The following is a 24,405-nucleotide window of genomic DNA, read 5'->3' as shown; positions in this document are numbered from 1 at the left end:
CCATAAATCACTAACAAACTCAACAGCAATTCTGGAGCAATTAAACTTCACGACCCTTTGAACAAGACGTATGATGAGATAAATCTTGACTTAAACAACCGTCAGTACCTGAGCTGAAGCCTGTCCCTCAGCCCTGGCATTCCTCATCAGTGTGCCAGTGCCAGCACCGGGGAATGAATGCTGCACCCTTAGTTCAGCCTTGCCCAGGTTCTGGCTGCTGAGGTAGCTGCTGCTGGCATCCTGGTAACCACTGTCCGAGTACGAGTTCATCTGAGCTGAGCTACACGAATTCCCTCCAGATCCTGAGAGATAATGAGAGAAAAACGACAGACGAGAATGAAATGCTGGGGGAGAGTATGGAGACCGGTTAGAGGCACAGGGACACATCATAAAGGGTTTCATAACAGATGTGACCTTTACTTAGGATAGCCTTACTAATGACAAATGGCACAGCAGGAGGGGTGGGTAACAGTTTTGTCAAGCTATTACTCAATGTGCCATGGTAAATATCCAGCCTTTTATACCTTATGATTATACTGATAACAGTTTATCCTAAAGAATATAACGGTGAAAGACAAAAAATAAATATAAAGAGTGTAATCATAAGGTATAAAATGAAAGAAAATTGTTTTCAAAACTGGCATCAGTGTAGTGGAACAACGCTGAGGCAAGAGAAAGCGAGCAGAAGAGAGGGCTGCAGAATGTAGAGAGAAGGCAACAACAGACCCTCACTTTCATGAAGGGAGGACTGCTCCGGGGAGTAGAGAGACACCTGCTCTGACTCTGTCCTGATGCGGTACCTCGGGGACTGGGAGCTGTCAGTCACCCGAGACTTTGTGTCCCCCAAGGCACAGGCATCTGAGAAGACACGGCAGAGCAGAAAGTCAGGCAGAGAGGTGGAGCTTCAGGTCTGAAATAATCTCAGTTTTTGGTCTTTGGGACTGGGAGTTTACAATAGTCGTTAAAGCAGTCAATATTTTATGGAACTGAAAGCAAACAATAAGATGGTAATTTCAGCAACATTAGTTTCACACTTGTATACAGTTGGAGTCATTAAATTTTACTACCATACTAATTTGGGAAGTCAAAATTGGGCGGCATGTCACTTCAATTGTGTATACAGCCATGCTCTAAATCGTTTCACAGCTCTAACATTTCCCTGCATCCCCTCTCGCGTCATGCACGGCAACAACGAGCGAGGCAAACAGAAGCCGAAATTAGCTGTCTAATGTCTCTGTGCACAATGTTTCTCCACAGTCACAATCTAGTTAAGCGTGACCAGAGTCAATGGATTCCTCTGCAATCACTAGAACAATTGGCAGTGAATGAAGGGAAGGAAGAAGACAAACATTGGTGGTCTGAGTTTGTCAAATCCTGCCCGGTTCGCTAGCTTGTGAATGAAAGCTGAATCCTGTGACTGAGCCGCCTTGTTGTCAAAACTGACCTGTTGAATAAATGCGTTGACATGTAGGCTTTGTGCATTTGACAACCTGGCATCTTGCACTCCCACTTTTGGAGGACTAAAGGTGCTTGGCTATTTACTGAAGGGATTGAGTCAAAGCAGATCAAAGCAGATCTGGGGTCAGACTGTCAGAAAGCACAGTGGGGGTGGCCTGTTGTGAGAGAGGCATCCCCCATGTGGCTTCAGAGAGTCCAGTCTACAACAAACTGTGTCAACTGTGTCAGTGCAATTTAATACGTGGATACTCACTCACATTTTTGTGTGTGTATTTTTAAGTTTGCAACAAAGATGAAAAGGCATTTATTAGCCAAAGACATCAAACAACTCAACAATCTGAATTCTGACAGTGACTCTTAGTCTGGTACACACACAGCATGTTGTTTAGGACATTTTGTACCAAGCGCTCACTCTGTCTGATAAATAATATGCCAAAAAGGCAAAATAGATGAGAAACTGGAATAGACACAGAGCGCAAGTGCAGAGCGAAACAGAAGCCTTTTTGATCTGTGTAGAAGATTACACACATAGTGAATCTATTTCGGATAGTTATTTTTTCCCCACGACTACTGACTAAAGAGGAGAGCAGTGGCCACTTCTTACATTTAGGCCCCAGCAGTGAATTTCAAAACTTATTTTAGAGCTCAACATTTATCTCTACCGCTTGCCCTTGCTTTGCTAATCCCACTAGTAGATGTCTAAGCACTCTGCCCCCAATTTTTACATTTTCTTGTCTATTAACAATGCATTAGATAAGAATGTAGTATGTCTGTAAAGTGGGCAGCACCAAGCAGAACCCAAACAATCAACTCGTGTGTTTCCTATTTTCCCCAAACAATTTATTTCCCTGGATTTAAAGAGCATCTTTCTGGTTTGCGTCCCCAGCTAATTAATGTGCTGGAAAATGATGCAGAAACTGGATTTTCAGAGGAAAAGAAAGAGTGACACTGGGACGTCACATATGAGAAAAGTAGATTTTGACACCGAGGCTGAAAATCGATATGAGCACATACAGGATTAGAGCCCAGGTATTAAAGTGAAAAAAATAAGTCGTATTACCAATCTACCAAGGATGCAAAAGGCAAGAAAGGGCCAAACAGTGGGAAAAAAATAAAAAAATCAATGTTACAAATATTAAAACAGTATTTATTTCGGCACCCAATAATGATTTAGTTTTAGCTGGTTCCTTAGCTTTTGTTTTATTATTGAGACTACATGCTGTGTGTCCTTCTGTGTGTACCACTGGTCAATGCTGAGATAATGGAAAATGCTTGGTGTCCTCTGTGGGTGTCTTTTCTTGTATACTGCGGGGGCGATCGTGGCTCAAGAGTTGGGAGTTCCCCTTGTAATCGGGCAAGACACTTCACCCGTTGCCTACTGGTGGTGGTCAGAAGGCCCGGTGGCGCCAGTGTCCGGCAGCCTCGCCTCTGTCAGTGCGCCCCAGGGTGGCTGTGGCTACAATGTAGCTTGATATCACCAGTGTGTGAATGGGTGGATGACTGAATGTGTAAAGTGCTTTGGGGTCCTTAGGGACTAGTAAAGCACCATTTACCATTTACTGCGGGTCCGTACTTGTGAGGACTAAGGTGTTTTAAATGAAAACATAAGTGTTGCATGGAGTAGTAACATTGTAGTGGTCAACACTGGCTTGTTTGTAGCTGGTGACACAAATCCCCTTTGGGGTTGTGTTACAAAGGGTAACCGTGGCCACATACCCTCCGTAGCGGCTCCTTGTGGCAAGGGAGCAGCGAAAAGTAGCCAAGTGGGAAGGTAGAATAATAATCTTCTAGGATTTGGCTCCGAGTGCCTCTTTTCCCCTCGAAAGCCTACTAGGAATAACCCTTGAAGCTCTTCTCTGAACTGAGTGGTTTCTGTCATATTGCAGGGTTGGTTATAGAACAAAATCCCAGATTTTCCATCAGAAGAGAGTGAGGTTGGTCTCTACCTATGAGCCCATTGAAAAAAAAAAGAAGAAGAAGAAACTACTCAAATGGTCATCAAATTCTTTATTGATTTATAATGAGGTGTCAAAACTCGTCATTAAGGGGAGAGGAGAGGTCGTCGAATATCATATTTCAGTCAAAACCTGTTTTACCACTCCAATAAATACTTTCTTTCTTTATGATATGGGCTACATTTTGCTGCACACAACAGTGTTTCATTTGTGTGCCAGAAACCCTCACGCCCACTTTCTATTTGGGTCAATGGGACAGTTATATGGTACTCCTGTGATTCTGTTTTCTAGGACCAGCAAAGCTCAAGTCTGTTGGCTTACAATGTTACATCACAGGTAATGAATTATGCATGTAGAGCCAACACCGAGGGAGCAGCAGCAGGTTAAATATAAAAAATGTTCTCCTTTTAAATATTTTTAGCTGAACGTTTTACCTCTTTCTGTAAATATAGGTAATTTATCCACCTGAAATAAACACACAAGCACATGTCTCGTGTGAACAAGCTTATTACAGCACTGGAATGATGTATGTACAATTGAATAAATAAATAATTAGAAGAGGTATCACTCCACCCAGCAACATACTGCTATCAATCAGCAATATGTAAAATCTGGGAATTTTTCTCCCTTCTGACATCAAATAAGAAATGGCTCTTGAAACCCTAATTGATAGAAATCTATTATAGTTATAGAAAACATCCATCCATGTACAACCTTATATTTCTGTGTCTTTGAGGCATTGAGGAGGTGTGGAGTGTATTTAAGTGGACAGCTGGCCAGGTGCCTCTGTGATGATCTGACAATAACTGCTGGTTTCAAGCACTATTATTTCACTTTGCAGGGTGGTTGCATTTGCTGTTACATATCAGGCAGTGTCAAAGCTGTAGTGTCTGCCCATTTATTCTGTGATTTTATGCTGTAATAGCTTGTAAAACACACAACACTGTATACTGATTTTTCCAAAACACATTAAAAATGTCATGGGGTGATATTGCACTTTTTCTTTTTCTTTTTTTTTTTTTAAAGTTGTTTATTCCCAATTTTTTGATCATGTTTTTGTTGACAAGCTAGAGCTGACCCACGAGTCTTGGACAATACAGCGTACAGCCAGGACTGATCTCTACAGTAATCAGCAATAACTTTATGTCTTTTGAAGAACTTGGGACTATGTTTGGTAGAGGTGGGAATCACCATACATCCCATGATACTATATTATCACAATACTTAATGCACAATACGATATTATTGCAATTTTTTAAAATATTTTGCGATATTCAGATTCTGTACATAAAGGTAAACTTTATCAATATTAATTTTATCTAATATCAAAGTCTCACACTCAGTCTCTCTCATTTCAGTGAATTTTATTGTTGACAAACTGAACGGTTTGTATTATAGTCTAGTCCAATTATAGCTATTCTGAACTATGCAATTTATGAAAACTATGCAGCCCATTCAGCAACTGAAGAATTTGAAAGTAAATTAAAACAAAATACAATTTTACATTAAATAAAAAAGTTTTAAACTTAATTAAAATAAAACATGTCTTAAATTAAAATAAGTAAACTGTCATGTTTATTGCTGCCAAAAAACAAGTTAAACACATTTGGACAGTGAAGGAATGTCAGGATTTTTGCTCAGAAAAGGGAGCTAATCAACATGCTCTGAAGTCAGAGCATGTTCCAGTCCACAAAAACTTTTTTTGTAACAAAATATCGATTTCTGCTGTCCCTGTATCAATACATTATTAGCAAACAAAATATCACGATACTACACAGTATCGATTTTTTCCCCCACCCCTAATGTTTGGCATACCTTCAAAGCATTTTTTAAAAGTATCTTCAACTGTGAAATTTTATATTGGCTGGGCAGTCTAATGACATGAATCTTCTGTCTCAATCTACCTTAGAAGATTTCTTTATGACACAAATTATACACAAAGAATCATTTCATAAAGTACTGCATGGTGAACAGATCTGACCAATGATTTATCTGAGGAAGAAGAGTTATAAGGAAGTTATTCTGGTGAATCAGAAACTGTAAAAATGTATTCGACAATAAATGTAATTGTCTGAATGGATCTCAGCTTCATTATATGTGGGAATGCATCCTGATACTCTTGTTCTTGGTAGAGAGTCTTGTATATATCTAATCAGATCACTGGTGAAGAGGTGCCTCTTCCTAATCCTGAATTATGCTTACTGAATATTTACCCAGATGGGTTTGTGATCTCTAAAATGCCAGGTCTTTACTGAGTTTCTGCTTTATGGAAACCGAACAGTGCACAGCTCCCTCACAGAAGAAAAACAACCTGTGCAATTTTACAATGACTTACAGGAACGACTTATCATTTTGCTTTGGGAAAGATAAGCTGCCTGACAAAAAAGTATGTTTTTCACAAAAGAAGCATTACAAGTTTTGAGGCATTAGGAACACTTTCTGAAGCTTACTGAAGAATAATATTTTAGCAGATGATCCCAAGTTTCCAATTTTCCACCTAAACAACAATAACAACCCAATCACTGTATGCTTATCACCTAGCTATACTGTACATATAAAACCGCCTCTGCCTTTTATCTTCAAAACAATGATCATTAAATAAAGTATTAAAAAGTCAAACATGATACTGACATGTTGAACTGCCAGCATGAAGACAAATGCATGTTTGATAAAGAGAAGGGATCGAAACACAAACAGACAGACGAGGTACAGAAAAAGGAGAAAGCTCCATTTCTGGGGTGCTTGCTCTCTTCTTGCAGATGCACGAGGTGCGACTGCACTGACTTTTCCTGAGGCTAAGACAGTTGTTTCTACAGTAACACTTCCCCTCCGATCTCTCAGTCGGTGGAGACGTACGGTGGCTCACGAGGCCGATAAGCCTCAGAGAAAACTGTGGCCCATTACACTCTGTGCCACACATTTTGAGTTTAAGTCATTTAGATTGGACAAAGTACATCACCGCATCAGACTATCATTTATCATCCACAACACAATGAGAAATCAATACAAAGAAAAACAATGGCAGCGATTAGTACCCGACTCAGTTGTAACCCTAATGAAATGGATTCAGCACGGAAATTGGGACTCGGGCAGAAAACGAGAAACCCGTGTGATATTAATATTCCCTCTGCATATGTACAAGTGTAACCCCCCATAGGCTCTTTTGATGGGATCGAAAACAAAAGATTAATGACCACTGCAGAAAGTCAGTCTTCCACTATGCAATTAATAAGCCATGAAAGACATTAGTAAATTTAATCCATTATCTGTTGTCGCCTAAACATCCTTGAAAGATGCTAAACAAACAGACCAACAGGGTCTTGAGAGAGAGTCTTCTGCTACCTGCCAATGATGGCGTTTCATCTGAGTGGGCAGAAATTGCTTAAGTAACTATTAAAACAAGAACATGCCTGGGGCTGTCAATTGCGCGGTTGAAAACACTTGTATTAGCACAGATTATTGTGGAAATGTAAAACATGTCTGTACTGCACACCATGCACACACACACACACACACACAAAATGTACATTTTATCAAGTCTAGATACATGCACAGCCCTTGCTTTGCAAATGGAGAATTGAAAAGCACTTAGCTTAGCCGATATAAGTCACTAACACTGCATAAACGGCATGTTGTTCTCTCAGGTTCTAACAGGTCCAACAAGAAAATAATAGGAAATATTTTACTAAATACTTTTAGTTTGAAACCTGCAGAGAGCTTATCTGAATAATCCATGTATTGTAGTATAAACGTTAACCACAGCAGTCAGTGCCCTTGAGAAAGTAGGTGAGCCTCGTGGCCCCTAATGTTTTAGCACTGCGGCATGTGTAATTATTAACTAATTATTGACTAATTTCAGGTCTGGGTACAGACTCAAATGGGGGAGTGTTTGCTTCAATTCTTGATTACTCCTGCAAATACGGCGATATAAAAGACACCAAATATAAATGTAAACGGACACAGCGTAAAATGAGAAATTATTTTATGAGCAGCAATAGCATTTCAGTAATTACCTGCAGTTCTCCAAGGTAGGGACTTCTCAGATGAGCTGTGTGGGAGAAAAAAAGAAAAGAAAAGAAAAAAAAAAAAAACAACAGATGAAAAGGTGAATAAATGCACTACGAACCAGAGACACCACAGTGGAAGATATGAGTGAAATCATCTGGATGAGACACCTTGGAGCCTCATCTACTTGTGCCTTTTACAACAAGATTAGAGATGGTAATCAGTGCTTTTGAGATAAAACAGCTAGAGGTTCAAAGGATGCTGCCAAAGTGGAGCTGTTTGCATCTCAGATGAAATCTAAATGAGTCAGCTAGCATATTTTTTTTTTATATATATATATATATATATATATATATATATATATATATATATATATATATATATATATATATATATATATATACACATATACACACATACACATACACACACACACACAGGACTGGCAGCTGTTTTTCCACATTCATTTCATTCATTTAGTAAATATGCTAAGTCAACGGCCGAAGGATGGAATATAACCTGAAGGGAGCTGAAGCAGCATGAGAAACCCTCTCAGAGTAAATCAAAAAGTAATCACATTGTACATTCACACCCTCTGTCTTTAAGCTCAATGTCCTGACATGCTGACATAATCCTGACATGAATACCAGTATTTATTCCAGTGGAGCCTGTATCCCACAGAGGTAGTCACCCTCCAGAGAGTAATGCAGGAGAATAATGATCCAGCCAGAGAGAAATCACAGTTTGGGTCCATTATTTGGGAACAACACAGACAGTACCAAGCAACAAAATCAGAAAGAATCCAGTGACAGTGTGTAGTAATATAAATGGTCTTATACCAATCAACTGCACTGAGCGTTTTTGGCATGAAAGGCATGACACAAGCTTCTAGTACAGTTAGCTTTAGTAGTAAACCCATTTGTCCTAGATGCGTCTGATGTTTGTAGGCTTTACTGTATATAGGAGGCCTTAATTTTCCTAACTTTCAATTTATTTTCTTTTCCAGGTAGACAGATGACTGAAAAATTATTACAATATATTTTGTTTAAACCAAGACTTAAAACAAAGGCTACTCAGTTTTAACTACTTAATTCTATTTAAAGAAAGAGGCCAGTTACAGTTCAGTGCAAATCCTCGATCATGATAATCCTAAATCCTAACCTAGAGTTCTTATTACAATGCTGAACCTAATATGATCGGAAACAAACTGAAAGCTAAATTATAGCAGGTAATTTTTTGTTTTAGAAAAATGTGGTTAAAAAGCTAAGTAAAATGTAAGAGAAAAGTCAAATAACATTGTAGCGAATGGAATGGACTCAAATTAATACAGCTAAGAAGAAAGAGCAGTGTGGAACAGACGAGCAAGTTATCAGGTACTAAATAGGACTCTAAACTTATTATTTTAAGTATGTGTGAACATCAAATCACTGATCAAAGGTAAAAACCACTCACTCTCCTGTTCCAGAGTTAGTTATTACAAGAAACAGAGGCCAAGCAGGAGACCCCGGAGCAGTGCATCCACCCCGTTCTTTTTCAGATCTTCCATTTGCCAATCATTAATATCAAGCAAAGTGTTGCCGCTATTTCTTCCCAGTTAAGGTGACACTAAATGAGCTTTAAGAAGCACTTTCTTAGAATTTTAATGAGCATGCAGGCAATTAAAAAGAGGAAGTTGGGCGAGCTGAGCTTCACTGAAGCATGGGAGATAAAGCAGAAGAATGGCTACCGTAACGATTATGCGCCACCCGTGCTGCATGCTGACCGGCAGGCAGAGCGAAGGCGCTGCTAAGTGAGAGTAAAAGTGCCAATGGTGATACACAACAGGCCTAACTGTGACATGACACTTTATTTCCCATCAGTCCTTTTGGCTAGTGAAAGGCTGGCTGGGTGTGGAGGTTGCATCTTCTAGTTAAGTTTGCCAGAGGTGAAGTTTGATGGCCACCCCCTGTCTGCTTGTACAAATGAAGGCGGAGGCCAGCTCTGGAGGTGTCGCGAAATGTAATAACTCCAATCCAAACCCCTCAAGTGTGTTGTCACCTGCTGTTGTCCTGCTGTGCTATTGAGCCAATCAGTGTGACCTCAATGCTCGAGGCTAATCTCCATTCACTCGCAAATCTCGAGCCACAACCATATCATTCGTCTTCTTACTTGAAAAAAAAAAAGAAAAAGAAAGGTGTGAAAAGCAGTGTTGTATGTTTTCTTTATAGGGTCCTAGGTGGTTTCAGTCTCTCAGTCTGAAGTGTTTATATTTACACGTGCATATACAGGCTTTAAAACATCATGCATTAGTCTTATGTTAGCATAAGACTATCTACAGCAGTAGATTTCAGGTGAAGATGGGTTGTAGGGCATCCATGATGGTGGGGAAAAAAGGCACCCAGTCAAAAGAAAATGCAAGAGACTGAAAACAAATCAGAAAAAAAAAAGCCCTGCACACTTAACTCGCAGAAAATTTAATTTAATGCTTTTTCAAACAGACATCACAAAGCTCAACCAAAACACTGATTGTGATCCGCATGATGAGAGCAGGGCTGGATGATTAGAGGCAAATATTTAGGTGGGACTTTGCCAACAGACACTGGGAATAAATTAAGTTTAAATAATAAAAAGCATCCTAAACTGCAGACTTGGCTGTTTGCAAATAACATTGTTTCAAACTTCATTCAAACTCAATTAACTTGTTCAGAGGGGTCAGACTACGGTGGCTAAATTGTATGCCTGGTATGTGCCCATACCAGGCATTTCTGCTTCTATCCATGTACCTTGTCTCACATTCAAATACTCTTGCAACTCTTTCCTACTGGAATAAATGGAAGATGCAAATCCTGATGTTTGGTAACAGAAAGGAAGGAAAAGCGGGAGGAAGGCTGGATCAGTCCTGCAGACAGATACATATTTTACTGACTTTAGTTACCATATTTATGCGAATTTGTATCTTTTGTATTTTGTTAACATTTAGGGTTGCATTTTCTCTCTGTGCCTACACTAGTTCCCTCTGGATGCTCCACTTTCTGCCCACAGACTAAGCCAGCATTCCTTTTACCTTAATACAAAGGAAGTTGGACACTGGAACTGGTAGTGATGTCATACTCAACTTGACCATAATTCAGTAGCAGTCAGAAAAAAAGGCTTTCTTTTCTCTCCATAACAAGGTAAACAAATTTTGCCATCAGTAGCAGTACTTGGGTATGAACGCAATGTACAGGTTAACTAGTGACACATGCACAATAGTTTTACAGTCTTAATACCATTTTCCTTGCAGCTGCCATCTCGAATTGCAAAATCGAGGTTGGTGTGGCTACTCAGACTTCACTGAGCGGAAAGCCGGACACCACTTCAAATGGAAGGCAGCAGAAAAACAAACTTTTGAGTTTGACTAGTAATTCTGAATTGTACATGGGTGTGAATGTGAATCTTTTGTTTGTGTTAGGCCTGTGATTGACTGGTAAACCACCCAAAGATGTACCTCTTGCTCAAATTTGGCTGGGATAGCCTCTAGCGCCAGATGCCCCTGGTTTATTTAAGCATTTTCTTTTTTTAATCGATGGACGTTCTGTCGTGCTTGGCTCAGGTGTGGCAACAAAATGTTGAGACAAACATGTAGATAGCACTAACAAAATGCAGCTGATGGATCCAAGCAATCCAGGTGGTGCTTGCATTTTTTTAAGAGCACAGGCATGTCAACATAAAGAGATCTCTGACAGTTTGGTTCAGAGAGCATATCAACCCAAAGACACTGCATGCTGAACGGTTTGCAACAAATGCATGTTCCATTACATGCACAACACAGAATATGCCGCTAGAAGATAAAATGAGTGAATGGAAGGCCAGTAAAATGTCATAATTTGTGGGCAAGAGAAGTGCAAACAGCAGCATTAGCAATGTGAAAAAAAGAAAGATTTCTAAAGCGGTAAAGAGGTATCCGAGTGGTATCTGAGGCAAGATAAGTAGGTGACTAATAGCTATGAAGACAGAAACAGCATACTACTATCGTAGCAAATACACGGAAAGCCTTAAGTCCCAAGTTGACAGTCCTAACAACCGAGCTATAGGGCAAGCCTCATTAAAATCAAACCACAGCAACAACCTGTGTCTGCCAATTCAGTCGAGTTTTTTCTTGTGATGCTTTTTAAGTGACACTTAGCCTACAACAAGACGACTGCATGTCCAACATTGCCTGGGATTTTGGCATTTGGCTCATTTAATCCACCAACTACTCTGAAAAACACTTTGTTTTGTAAGCCAAATGTCACTTATGGACCAGTGGATCGAGACAATGAGCTGAAAGCTACGCAAAACAGATTTGGGTGATATTTTCATTGTGTCTAGCACACACAAGATTTGATATTTTAGGGAATAATTAGGTTGAGTAAACAAAGACTGCTCTATCCTTAAGCTTTATTCCCAAAATTAATCTTGATATATGAATCATTTTATAAATATTCCCTTGTGTGGACGAATAAAGAACAACCATAGTGTGGTTGGACTCATTAAAACTGTGCTCCAAACAACATTTTTCTGAAAGAGGAAATTAAAGTAATTACTGGGGCTGTGTATAATTCAGAGAGCTGTTGTCCACACCTCTTTGGCAGCACTTAAAGCTGCTGTATATCTGCACCCCTCTAAAAAGGGACAAAGGGGAAATGGACACTTACTGAGCAGTGCTGGTAGGTGAGTGCTTTTTAGAGTTATGCAGGCTAGAGTGCAAGAATGCACTATCTAAGGGCATAGGGCTTATTATCAGAAAGCCAGAAAAGTTCAGAGAGCCATTAAAGCTACTTTTGAAATAAAGTGTCATGTATCCAGATATATCCCAATTGTGTTACGGCCCATTTGAGAGTGAATGTAGCAACATGCCATCAGAATTTATATTCACTGACCACTTGTGAAGAAAATAGCTCGCCCCACACTCATAAAAAGCACTATACAGAAGGATGTAGTATGTAAGAGATTTAAGCTATTAGATAAACATAGATAAGGGTAGGGTGGAACCTTACACTAGAGCTACAACTCCTGTCATCCTTACATGCCCATCTAGAGGGCATAGTATGGTGCAAGATGTTTAAGGAGAGGCAGCAGCAGCTCTGGTGTTTCATGCATCTAGATGTATCAGAAGCTTGAAGAACCACCTGTAGCAGCAATAATTAGAAGTAGTTGTTTCTTTTTGGTTATATGATGAAGATTTAAAAAAAAAAGTAAAAATACATGTGTGTTTACAGGAGTACAGTGCAACAAAAAGATGACTGTACCTTAGCTCTGACCACATGATCCAAACAACATAATGAGTAAATAGCAGTTTTCTGTCATTTCTAATCACTCAGGCCACTTTGACACTATTTGTGCAGGACTTTTAGCATTTCTCCTCGGCACACACGCTCATTAGTTGGAATTTGGGGTTCAATGTGTTGCCTAAATACACACTTGTAGGAGCCGAGAATCTAACCACCGATCTTTCAAGTGCAAAGACAGTTTACATAATTTGTGATCTCCTCATTATTTTTATAGCGGCACTCAGGAATCAAACCTTACAAAGAGACATAATACTTATGACTAAACCAGACATCAGAGTACAGCTTGGTTAACTCCAAGTAAAATACCCGTAGTATAGCAGTATGCTGTTTCAGTAAACCAGACATTCAAAGAAAATGAAAGACACAAATAACTCCCATCATAATGCTCACAAATTCTCTTACTCTCATTTCAGCTTAAGATACTAAAAGTGCAACTATAACAGGATTCATGTTTATGATGCATGAGCTTTTACCATTGTCACAGAAACCTCGGTACAAATCAATTTTGAAGTGCTTCATTTTTAGTTTTAATTAAAAAAAATAGCTCGCCATCAAAAACAGAACATTAAAAAACAAACAGTAATACAACTTTAATTATCAAGCGTTTACACCAATTATTGTTTCTCTCAAACAGGAATAATTTAGTCATAGTCCTGTGTTTGTGACAGTAACATTTACAGTTACGTTACGTGACAAAGCCCTAAAAACAATAATAAACATACTGTGCAAGTATTTTGGTTTGTGCATTTGCAACTGTTACTGCTCATTGCCTTTATTGTTTCTGTCGCTGCAGAAGGTTTGTTGTTTATATATGACAGAAGAGGACTATGGATGCATTTTACAGCAGAAGACAATAAGACTGCTGTTAAAACGTCGTTGCAGCTGCCTTGTGAGGCTGTTGAGATAGTTCAACGTTATATTGAGCCTTACAAATGAACCTGACATGTGTGAGCCACAGCAGATAGGACAGAATGTGCGGTCACTGAGGTGTGATGATCAGGCAACCTAGTGTCTTTGCTGATGAAGTGGGAACGCGCTCACAGAGCCAAGTCACTGACAGCAATGCTTCGCTGAGAAAACAACACCTCACAGTCATGCGTGCTCACACATATAAATGCATACATACATACATACATACGCATGCACATGCAAGGAGTGATTCTGTTCATCTCAGATTAAAGCACAAGACGGAGAAATATTTTAGATTTATAGTCCAATCACTGAGCATCATTGAGCATACTGGGATGCTCCATCACAATGCTATAATGCCATAAGGTTATACCACAGAGTATGGCCACTGCTGTGAAGGATAGAAAAGCCATGTGTTGGACTGTGGCTTCCTCTGTGTGTGTGTGTGTGTCTCTCTTCTCATTACCTGCTGCTACCAGCGCCTGGTGACTCAGCTCCGAGTCTGCATCTTTCCAGCTGATTGGCCACAATCTGCCTCTCCACTTCCAGCTCCCTGGTTAGCCGCTCGAACTGAAGCTCCTGCACATAAACACAATAAAGACAGTCAGGGGACCAAGGGTCAGAAATACATTCTCGCTCAAAAGAAATATGGACTTCGATTGGCAAATATGAAAAATATGAAGTCAATATGGGAGGGGAAAGTTAACAGTTGGCAGCCTGCTCCATGTCATTGTGGTTCATCACTGTGCATAGGTTAATGATGAGATTACAGAGATCTCCTTAGAGAGACGCAATCACGAATATTTCATTTTCCAAGCATTGAAGAGAACACACAATAGCTAGAAAACAAGCTGCTTCTTTCTTACTATAATGATAACAGCACATGTATGTAAATAGTTCCATCTCCTCCTTAACAGCTGAATTAAACCTTCCACCAACATCTTTACACATACAGCGATTATTAATATCTATAGGTTTTTAAAAACTATTTATTATAAATTCAAATTCTTTTGGTTTTTGTAAATATATTCATTTCATCATGTCCACCCAAATGCAATGTTGCATTCTCTGTAACTGTAAACAGCCAAGGTTTTGTCATCTGACTGCATAGATTGGTTTAACAAGATATTAAAAATAACCAGATAAATTAGCCAACCATGTCTATGCCATATGTGAGCAAAGTGAAGAGCACCACAGGCATTAATTAATAAACATAAAGGCTTCATTTTAAGGTAACAAAACAGTAATCTTTATTAATGAAGTGATTATGCACTTACAAAAAACATTACTGTGATTATTGTTTTCCATTTCTTTCAACAGATCCCTATTATTTTTACACACTGTAGGTAGTAAGTCCCAAACAGTTAATGCAACTATTTTATTAAACTCCTTACATGTCGACTGTTTTACTTGAAATCCTCAGTGATGATGTCAAGAGCCAAAATTAGAAAAATTGTCCCCTGTCCAAAAACGTATGGAACAAACTGTATGTACTTGTAGCCTACACGGCAATGCAATTTTCCAAGCCCACACAGAAAGACAAGCACCACTTCAATAGGTGATATTTGGTCTAGGTGACACTGTTCCTATGGGAGTTGAGGAGAAATCAGCATTTGACTAATTATCTAGCCTGAACAAGGCCATTGCTTGCACAGATCTCTAGCTCCAAGCACTGCATCATGACAGTCATAAGACACACACAAGGTCTTTGGTACAGACTAAATAACTGCACACATACGCCCATTTGCATATTTTGGGTTGTTGTTTGTTTTTGTACTCACCACACTGCTAGGATAGCAGCAGAGCCTACACTTGCTTTTTTCTTCCAAGAGACCTCAGTTAATAGAACTCAGTATATGAACAGGAGAATCGTTCCCTCGCTATCCTTAAAAGCTTGTTGCAGTTTCTGCATACATGCGTACGCTAGAGTCTCTTTGGGTCCGAATGACATCGACGAGGATCTTTGTGGACAATCCGTGTGTCTGCCAATTCTTTGTAACCACACAATGGACCAACAACTACGCCTTTCAGGTGAAACCGAAGCAGACTTCACTGAAATACAACAGGAATAACACTTGGCTTTGGGGTCCGCACTGTCCGTGTCCTTAGAGTGTAATCCTTTCCTTAGCCATTCCAGTAATGCGCACAACCACGGTCAGTTTTATTCGCAGACAGCTAAATCTACACACGAACACATTACCTGCCTATCACCTCCTTTTGTGACCTGACTGAGGAAATTTAGTCAGTTTAAAGCACCAAGACCAGCCTACTTTTCACACCTACTCTGTGTGTTCCCTGGGGGTGAACTGAAACTTCCCTCTACATTGTAGACATGTTCTGCCCACCCCTCCCCCAAACTACTACTTTGTACTCTCCACTGCTCACCTCTTTCCTGAAATCTACCTCAGTTGCAGATATGTGAAGCTTGACTTCAGTGAGAGAGAGTAAGCGGGTAGGAAAGCTGTTATGTTCTACTGGTGGATTTTCTTCTTCTTTTTTTCCAACGTGGCTGGGAACCCTTATTTGTAAAGCACTTCAAACACAACACAGTTGATCCAAAGTGCTTTCAAGGCACACAAAAGAAGAAAAAAAAGGAAAAATGGAAAAGAAAATAATGGAGGTAAAAATGCAGACAGTAAAACTATTAACAGCAGTGATAGAGGCACATGGTTACACACAACACTTTAAGTTAAAAAAATAAAGAAATCCAGCTACAAAACCAGAGCTACTTATGTGAAGTCAAAGGCTGAGGGGTAAACAAAAAGTAAATGCATGATTTAGATTTTTAAAATATATACTGGCAGTTATATAAACTAAACAATCATGTTTTGTCACTCATCTCTGATTAAATTTCACTTTGTCTGGTATTCATATTTTAAATTTGATTGGCTCTTGAGTGTCATTGCTGAGACTCAAGTTGCAGATTAGATTGTGTCTTTTTATATTATACTAATCATTTATTTGCCTAGCACAGGCGGGCTTTTGTAGGAAGACTCTCCAGGAACAAAACAAAAACAATCACGTCATCGTCTCCTCGTTACTGGTACAAGCATATGCCTACAAGCTTGCAGAGCGCACATACAGCAAAGCAGGACGGAAACAGGGTGGCCACAGCAACACTTTACTTAGAGGAAGAAATGAGCCATCAATCCTTTCTGTGACACATAACCCCTACTGAGAGATTTAGTCGCATGAAAATTGCCAATTTCAACCCTTCATCCCAACCAGTCACTCCCGTTTCCATTCTCAGTTTTCTTGTGACAGATGGAGCTAAGTGTAAGCAGTCAAAATACAAATATTGAAATGAATTTCTGAACTAGACATATGCAGATTGTCAACGGGTTTGATACATTCTGACACAACATTCATTTTAAGAAGTTAGCTGTTACAAAATAGCTACTCATAAAAAAAAAAAAATGCACACAGAGCACCAAGGTTACCAACAATACCGGCTGTTCTCTCATTCAAGCCCCAGGACTGAACACCATTCAGACCAACACAGCAAAACCAAAACTGGGGGTGGGTCCACTGCATGGGTAAACTCTCGTCAGTCACCCTCATCTCGACCATGGTTGAAAGAGGTTGGTACAGTACCCAGCACCACAATCGAGAGGGAAAAAATTAATTAAACTAGCGTTTAAATGTCAAGTGGTTCACTGCAGATTGAACACGTGCTGCATCTGCAGTCTGGAGGTATAAATGATCACCAATGTGGCAGAGGGCTAGTTTATATAAGAAGAATTTTCAGAGGAAACAAGTAGTAAGAGTTAAGAGAAGGATACTGAATGCTAGTGACAACTGTGTGAGTCACAAGCAGAGAGAGAAAAAGGTGCAGTGATTCAAACAGAGCCCCATTCCTTCTGATACAAATCTTGAATTACTCTAGTGTGAGTATGGCACCTGTGCACAGGAAAGAGAACATAAGGTGACAGTGACATTTATAGGGGAGATAATTCATATGGACACACAAATATATTCATCAGCCACCTTGCTAAAACCCCACTGGACCACCTTTTGCTTTTAGAGCTGCCTTAATTCTTCACAGCATAGATTCAACAAGCTTTTGGAAATATTTCTGAGAGATTTCAAGGAAATCCATATTGGCCTGACAGCTTCACACAGTTGCTGCTGATTTTTCGGTTGCACATCCATGATGCGAATCTCCTGTTTCACCACATCCCAAAAGTGCTCTGCTGGATTGAGATCTGGTGCCTGTGGAGGTCATTTGGGTATAGTGCCCATTATGGTACTGGAAGCAGCAATTAGTAGATGGGAACATTGTGGTCACAAAAAGATGGACAAAGCCAGAATATTCAGGTAGGCTGTGGCATTTAAACAATGCTCAGCTAGTACTAAAGGGCCCAAAATCTCCCACACATTTATGCAATCATCAGTAGTCTATACTCCAAATTCTGACACTATCATCTGAATATTGCAGTATAAATCGAGATTCATCAGGCAAGAAAACATTTTTCCAATTTGCTGTCCCAATTTTGGGCAACTTATAGCCTCAATTTCCTCTTCTTAGCTGAAAGGAGTACCACCTGGTTTGATCATTTGCTGCAGTGGTGCATGCCCTTCAAGGTTTGATGTATTGTACATTTATAGATCCTCATCAGCATATCTTGGTTGTAAAGAGTGTTAGAGTTAATTTGCCTTTCCCTTAGTTTGAAGCAGTTTGGTCATTTTCCTCAGCTGTGGCATCAAAAGCCATTTTCACCCAAAGAAATGATGCTGAGAAATCCCATTAGATCAGCAGTTTTGGACCAACCCAGCTAGCACCAATAACCAAGCCATGTTTAAGGTCAATTAAATCACCTTTACTCTGCATTCTAATTAAACTTTATCAGGTCATTTTTTTACCACATATACATGCCTAAATGAACTGCATTGTTACCATGTGATGATGTGGCAAATTAGATATTAAATACTGCTAATAAGCAGGTAAAAAAGGTCTACCTCATAAAGAGCCTGGTGAGTCTGTATAAAACATCGAGGTGACAGGACCGTTCATATATTTAAAGAGCACACTCCCACTAGCAGTGATAGTCTGGGAGCATTGGGTCAAGGCCTGGCTTGATACAGTCAAGTATAAATGAGACTAATACATAGACATATGTGCAATTTCATCCATGTATAAACTAGAGATGGACCGATCCGATATTACGTATCGGTCCGATACTGACCCAAATTACTGGATCGGATATCGGCGAGAAATAAAAAATGTAATCCGATCCATTAAATATCAAAAAAGCACCTCACAAAACTTGCTACACAGCGTAACTCGGCTCATACCCTAGCACGTCGCAGCAGTATACATCACGTGATAAAGCAGCTGTGTGTATTAGTAGCTTCGCTACCAAACCAGCATTTCATCTCTGAGGAAGTTATCCCAGAGAGAAGTAAAGCAAGTGTGTAAATTAATCTCTGAATGTTTGTAAAGCATTTTAGCGTTAAGCTTAACAACCGATATATGGAGGGACTGCCTCTCTCTCTATCTCTCTCCTGCTGCTACTTCAATGTGAAACTGCTTAATGATCAGCTGATCGGCTTTTCTGTCGCGAGTCCATCTCTCTTCTTAGTTTTTGGCCCACTTTGCACCAGAAAGAGGAAACCAGCGGTTGAACAACAGCAGCACTATTAAGCTTGATAAGCTGTTGTTAGAATTTATTTAATATTACTTTCTACACCAGGATCTTTTTCTACGTAGCTGGTAACTGTGCAGGGGCGGATCTAGCAAAGTTTAGCCAGGGGGGCCGATAGGGCATGAACAGGAAAAAGGGGGCACAAAGACATACTTTTCTTTCTTATTCTCATTTAAAATGTCTAGCTTTTAATAAATAATTATCTGAATCTTACACCCAAAGTTTTAATCTGATGTAAAATATATAGTAGTCCATTACTGTATATAGTACCTAGTAAGCTATACTACTTTTTCCTTTGGGAAGATACCATCTGTGCAGTCTGCAATTCTGTTGAAGAAAGATGTTGAATCTATTTAATTATTCTTGAAAAATTATTTATTTCTGTGCACTTTTCCCCCTGCATCAAATTAAATTTGATTACATCGATTAAGCATCATGAGGTGGAGGGTGGCTCCCTATTTTTTTTTGCTGGGAGTTTGCAACCCTATTAGTTAGCAGAAATATTAAGCAACCTAAGTACTCTTTAAAATACCAGAATAGGGAGGATGGAGTAGGTTTAAGTTTATTAGATTGATTGGTTTTGCTGAACTATGAAATATTTTGGGCGCAGTGTATTTTTTACATACAGGTATAACAGAATAGCTTTAGTGTTGTTATTTATTTAAACTTGAGTATAAACTTATACAAAATGCAGCAAGATATTAAAAAAACGTTTTATTGATTAAAAAATACACTATATCGGATTCATATCGGTATCGGCAGATATCCAAATTTATGATATCGGTATCGGACATAAAAAAGTGGTATCGTGCCATCTCTAGTATAAACCTAAATTACAAAACAATGATCTTGCATGTGTATAGCTTGAGTTATGAATGTTTTATGCTTTCTTTGACAGATGCTTATGGATAAGACTCAAACATATGGTGAGAAACACGCACCAAACTGTTTTGTTTACTGCCTGAACGAAGAGTGATTTCAGAGATTTCCTGCTCCTGCAAATGTCACTATTCTTGGCCCAGCAGTTCTATGCCTTCTTTCTCCTAAGCTCATAATCCAATTGTTTTATTTGGCAACGTGCGTCCTTCTCGAGTCCAGCAACTTCTTCTCAGGCTGCAAAGTTTTTATTATACATTGGCACGTGTAAGCAAAACAGACACAGTTGTGTCTTTTTAAATACTTCACACAAACTGGCTGCTCTTTAATCCCACTAATGAATTGGTCTATGATCTTGATCAGGCACAGCACAGAGAGACATCTGCTGCAGCCATAAGGCTGTCACTATTGATATTCAGAGTTTCTCCCAGCCTATAGTAGGTGGACACACTGCCTGCAAGCCCACCCCAACCCTGTTGTTTTCTTACTATGGAGAAGCATGGAGACAGTCCAAAGTTTCCAGCTTGGAGCTCTGTCTTCCAGGTATTTTCTCCTGTTTGACAGCTTAATTTATGGTACTGAGTGAATCTCCGTAGAGCTTACGCCTATGCCGTGGGCGATGTCGTTGTTTGCATTCATGCTTTTGCGCTGTGATCTCTGCATTGCTCTGCTGTTATGAGTGAAACCGAGCTGATCGTGTTGAATTTGGATCTAATAAATCTTGAACAAAGCGTTATGTTTTTGCAGGGACGCGGCAAGAACTCAGAGCTGAGTCCATACACGACTGTCAGAGCTATGAAAATAAGAAAATCTGAATACGCCTGCAGCAGCACTGCTATTGCATTAGCAATGTGAGCAAGCTAGATACAACTGCAACCCATTACTTTTTGTTATTCTCCTTGTGCTAATCAATATACTGTGCTTACATGACATATTATTACTAAATACACTTATCAGTGCTGTTAAGATCTGCTACACAGTGAATCAATGCAATGTTTCTAGGACACTGCACATCAGGTTACCATGCATGTTACAGTGTAGGTTACAGTGCTTTTCTTGCACACTGTTATGACTGTAGATAGTTATGACAATCCAATGATCCAATAATCAATTCAAGACTGATATATAAATAGTCAGGCATTAAAACAACAAGGCATCATTCTTGTCATGCTGAGAGAATGGCCTCTCAGTTGGCACCAAGGATTGCTGCCATAAATGCCTCTTTATTATCACATCCTCAGGCTCTCCTTAGCAAAAAAGTGTTTTAGAGCTTTCATTTTCTTGCACACATTTTAATAGACTGTCCCCTATCCTGCATGAGTCATTAAGGCTATTATGAACATGACTTCAGTGCGTCTATAATTACCTTGTTATAACAAAGGGCTGTGTGCCAAAATGGGACCCATGGTCTGATGAAAAAAGGGACAAGGATCAGTCTCATAAGTGGGGCTCATATGAGCCAGAGAGAGCGAGGAAGAGAAAGAAAAACGAGAAAAGTCACTGCTCTGTGGAATTAATATATTTTCTTTTCACCCCAGTACAATAAGGCCAAGCACGGCAGTAATGACCATTAGAAACTTGTTAAGCTTAAACAAAGATTTTAGGCCCAGCCTAAGCTTCTATTGGTATCAAGTGGAAGGAGATGATAGGGACAACAGATGACCAATTTTCATGTGCCAACAGGGCCCTAGTGCTTTTATTTGTCATTACAATGAGCTTGTTTGGCCTGATCTGCCTGTAGTCACAGTGCTGAATCAGATCCTGTCCCCTTGTGTCCTTAAAAAGGCCCTAAAGAAACAAATGACACATGGCAGAAGATCATGCTAGCAACGTACACTCTCCCACGTCCTATCTAGGGGTCCTGCTGACTGTACAGACCCATCAGAAATGCCTGAAGTGGCTTAACCCCAATGCTGCATCAGCATACAAACAGTGTATGAATAAAAGAAGCTTGCGCACACACAGACACAGACACACACACCCCAAATGTCATGTAGCTTCATTAAAAAAAAACACTGACTTACACATGCCTTTAAAAAAAGAATGACTTCTTCGCAAACAGCATACTTCTACAATACAAAGAAAACAACAAACTACAGCATGAACCACTCCAACTATAGTGTAAACCTAAAACACATGTGAACACTACACATTTTTTCTTTTTTTTAAAAAAACAGAAAGAACAGTAAACCCTTTCAGCAAACATATCAAAAATTGAAATGCTACTTTTCATGAACTTACAACAGTAAATACACCATATACAAAAGTTTGTGCATCCTACTGAGTCAGAACTGAGTGGGCTCCTTTTAGTCTTGAATTTATAAAACGTTTTCATTTACAGATCACTGCTTGATACTTTCAAGCATCCCACTTAAAACCCTAACCACAGATTTTTTTTAAGGGTGCTAAATGTTAGGAGGCTACTCTCATTACTTTAAGCAGTGGAGTTTGCAGTATCATTTGGTTCATTGTCCTACAGTAGAAGCCACCCTGGCTCCACTGCAGGCCTAAAGCATTATATTTTATAATACTTGTCCATAGCACTGCCATAACAACTCTGGCCTTGTGCTGCTTAGCAGCCATTAATTAACTTCAATTTACAATCTTATTCAGGAGCCAATGGTTGTAAATGTTGTTACAACAATATTTAAATAGTCAGAATTCATTAGCTTTGGAAACATCATCATCTAAAAATCCTTAATGACCATTCACAAGCTGCCTTACATGTCCTAAGGTCAATTAAAAACAGATGAGTTCATTAACTTCTGACACAGTTTGCATAAAATTTTACACATGCCACAATTAACTCTATTAATCTGTATATTAGTATTACTTTTTACATTCATGAATTAGTAACAATGTGCTGTATTTATTTATGTCTTCACTTCAACAAAAACCCAGCAAGCATATTCTGCATCCAGCATCACCTTGGTGAGTATTTCTGCTTACAACTTTCAATTTGGGGAACCGGAATACATCATTCCATCCATTTTAATGCAGGGCTCGCAAAATCGCTAGCCCGACGTCCCGGGGCTAGCGATTTTTCTAGTCGGGCTACCAAAATCTATCTCTGCCCTGCCCGTCGGGCTATCGTAGGAAGGAAAAATATATGTCAATGCTTTTGCATTCTTTCGGAAATGTAGCTGGGTAATTATGTCATTGGCATCGGTGAGCCACTGTCAATATGTGACATATTGAAATCGTGTTTGAATTTGCGCTTGTTTTTTGCTTTCACTTTGCGAACTGTGTGTAGAGAGCGACAGCACTGATTGGTGAGTGACGATAATTTGCGCACCAATTCCTCTGACATCGTCTTATCAATCGTTAGCTTACTACGCAAACATGACAAGTGAAATCTCCCGCAGCAAACTTAAACATGTGAGAGGTTGATCACGCAGAGAATCGCTGAGCGTTATGTGAGTGTGTGTGTGTAAAAGCAGCAGGATATATATTTTAGTTCTGCTGAGTCAAATAAAACAGGTCAGGGTGAAGAAGTGACAGCCAAAGAAAAGCTTACCACAAAACGGAAAAGTTATGACAAATCAGACTATAAGGCAAAAAGAAAGTGCAGCTTTATGGTTTCATGGACAAAAGAATTTCTGTGGCTGCAATATGACAAGCTAAATAACCAGGGCTGCACATAAGTGGTCCGCAGGTGCGCATTCGCTGTCAAAATAAAAAACGCGCACAAGATAAGAAGTTGCAACGCGTGTTTGTGTACATAAGATTTTCTGGAGGAGGACAGACATTTGTTTAGAACTCTTAAAGATGTCGAAGAAGCAAGCTCCTTTAAGCAATTACTTTGGTTTTCCTCCACCTCCAAAGAAATGTCAGAAGGAGTCCGAACCACAAAAGAAGCGCGTATTCTCGGAAAAGTGGTTGCAGGAGGTGAGCTGGCTTCAAACAAATGATGAACGCACAGAGATGTGGTGCGGAATGTGCCGTGAAAATCCCACTCTAGCGGACAAAAACAGTGCATTTTATATGGACGCAAACACGCGTTGCAACTTCTTATCTGGTGCGCGTCTTTTATTTTGACAGCGAATGCGCACATGCGGACCACTTATGTGCACCCGTGTAAATAACATAATGTTCTGCCGGGTGTGTTGTTGGTTTTCCCTCGATTTCTGAGTCGACAAGCGCCTTTGTTACTGGGACCAGTCATTTTAAGAAAGGCCCCCATTAGAACCCATGAGAAATGCAAGAAATGCATTATTGCTCAGTCTGCAATATCTTTCCCAGAACAAACACCAATTGCAAATAACG

The 24,405-nt window shown here is 39.6% G+C and overlaps 1 protein-coding gene across 9 annotated transcripts in view; it reads right to left on the bottom strand.

The window, feature by feature from the left end:
- The window catches only part of pkp4 (plakophilin 4), a 90,907-nt gene that overhangs the window by 32,148 nt on the left and 34,354 nt on the right, over window positions 1-24,405 (bottom strand). For 4 of the 9 annotated variants that reach the window (XM_084908134.1, XM_084908139.1, XM_084908137.1 and 1 more), the window contains exons 3-6: window positions 14,085-14,197; window positions 7,427-7,461; window positions 727-858; window positions 109-302 (exon numbers count right to left, since the gene is read on the bottom strand). In XM_084908134.1, the coding sequence (XP_084764260.1) occupies window positions 109-302; window positions 727-858; window positions 7,427-7,461; window positions 14,085-14,197 (474 nt within the window). The remainder of the gene's footprint in view (window positions 1-108; window positions 303-726; window positions 859-7,426; window positions 7,462-14,084; window positions 14,198-24,405) is intronic. The other 5 variants (XM_084908142.1, XM_084908136.1, XM_084908140.1 and 2 more) reach the window with 3 other exon arrangements.

Source organism: Perissodus microlepis, chromosome 16 (genome assembly GCF_051167445.1).
Source record: "Perissodus microlepis isolate ML-2025 ecotype Zambia chromosome 16, ASM5116744v1, whole genome shotgun sequence".
NCBI lineage: Eukaryota > Metazoa > Chordata > Actinopteri > Cichliformes > Cichlidae > Perissodus > Perissodus microlepis.
The sequence above is the reverse complement of the archived record's forward strand: the minus strand, read 5'-3'. Positions and strand labels throughout refer to the sequence as shown.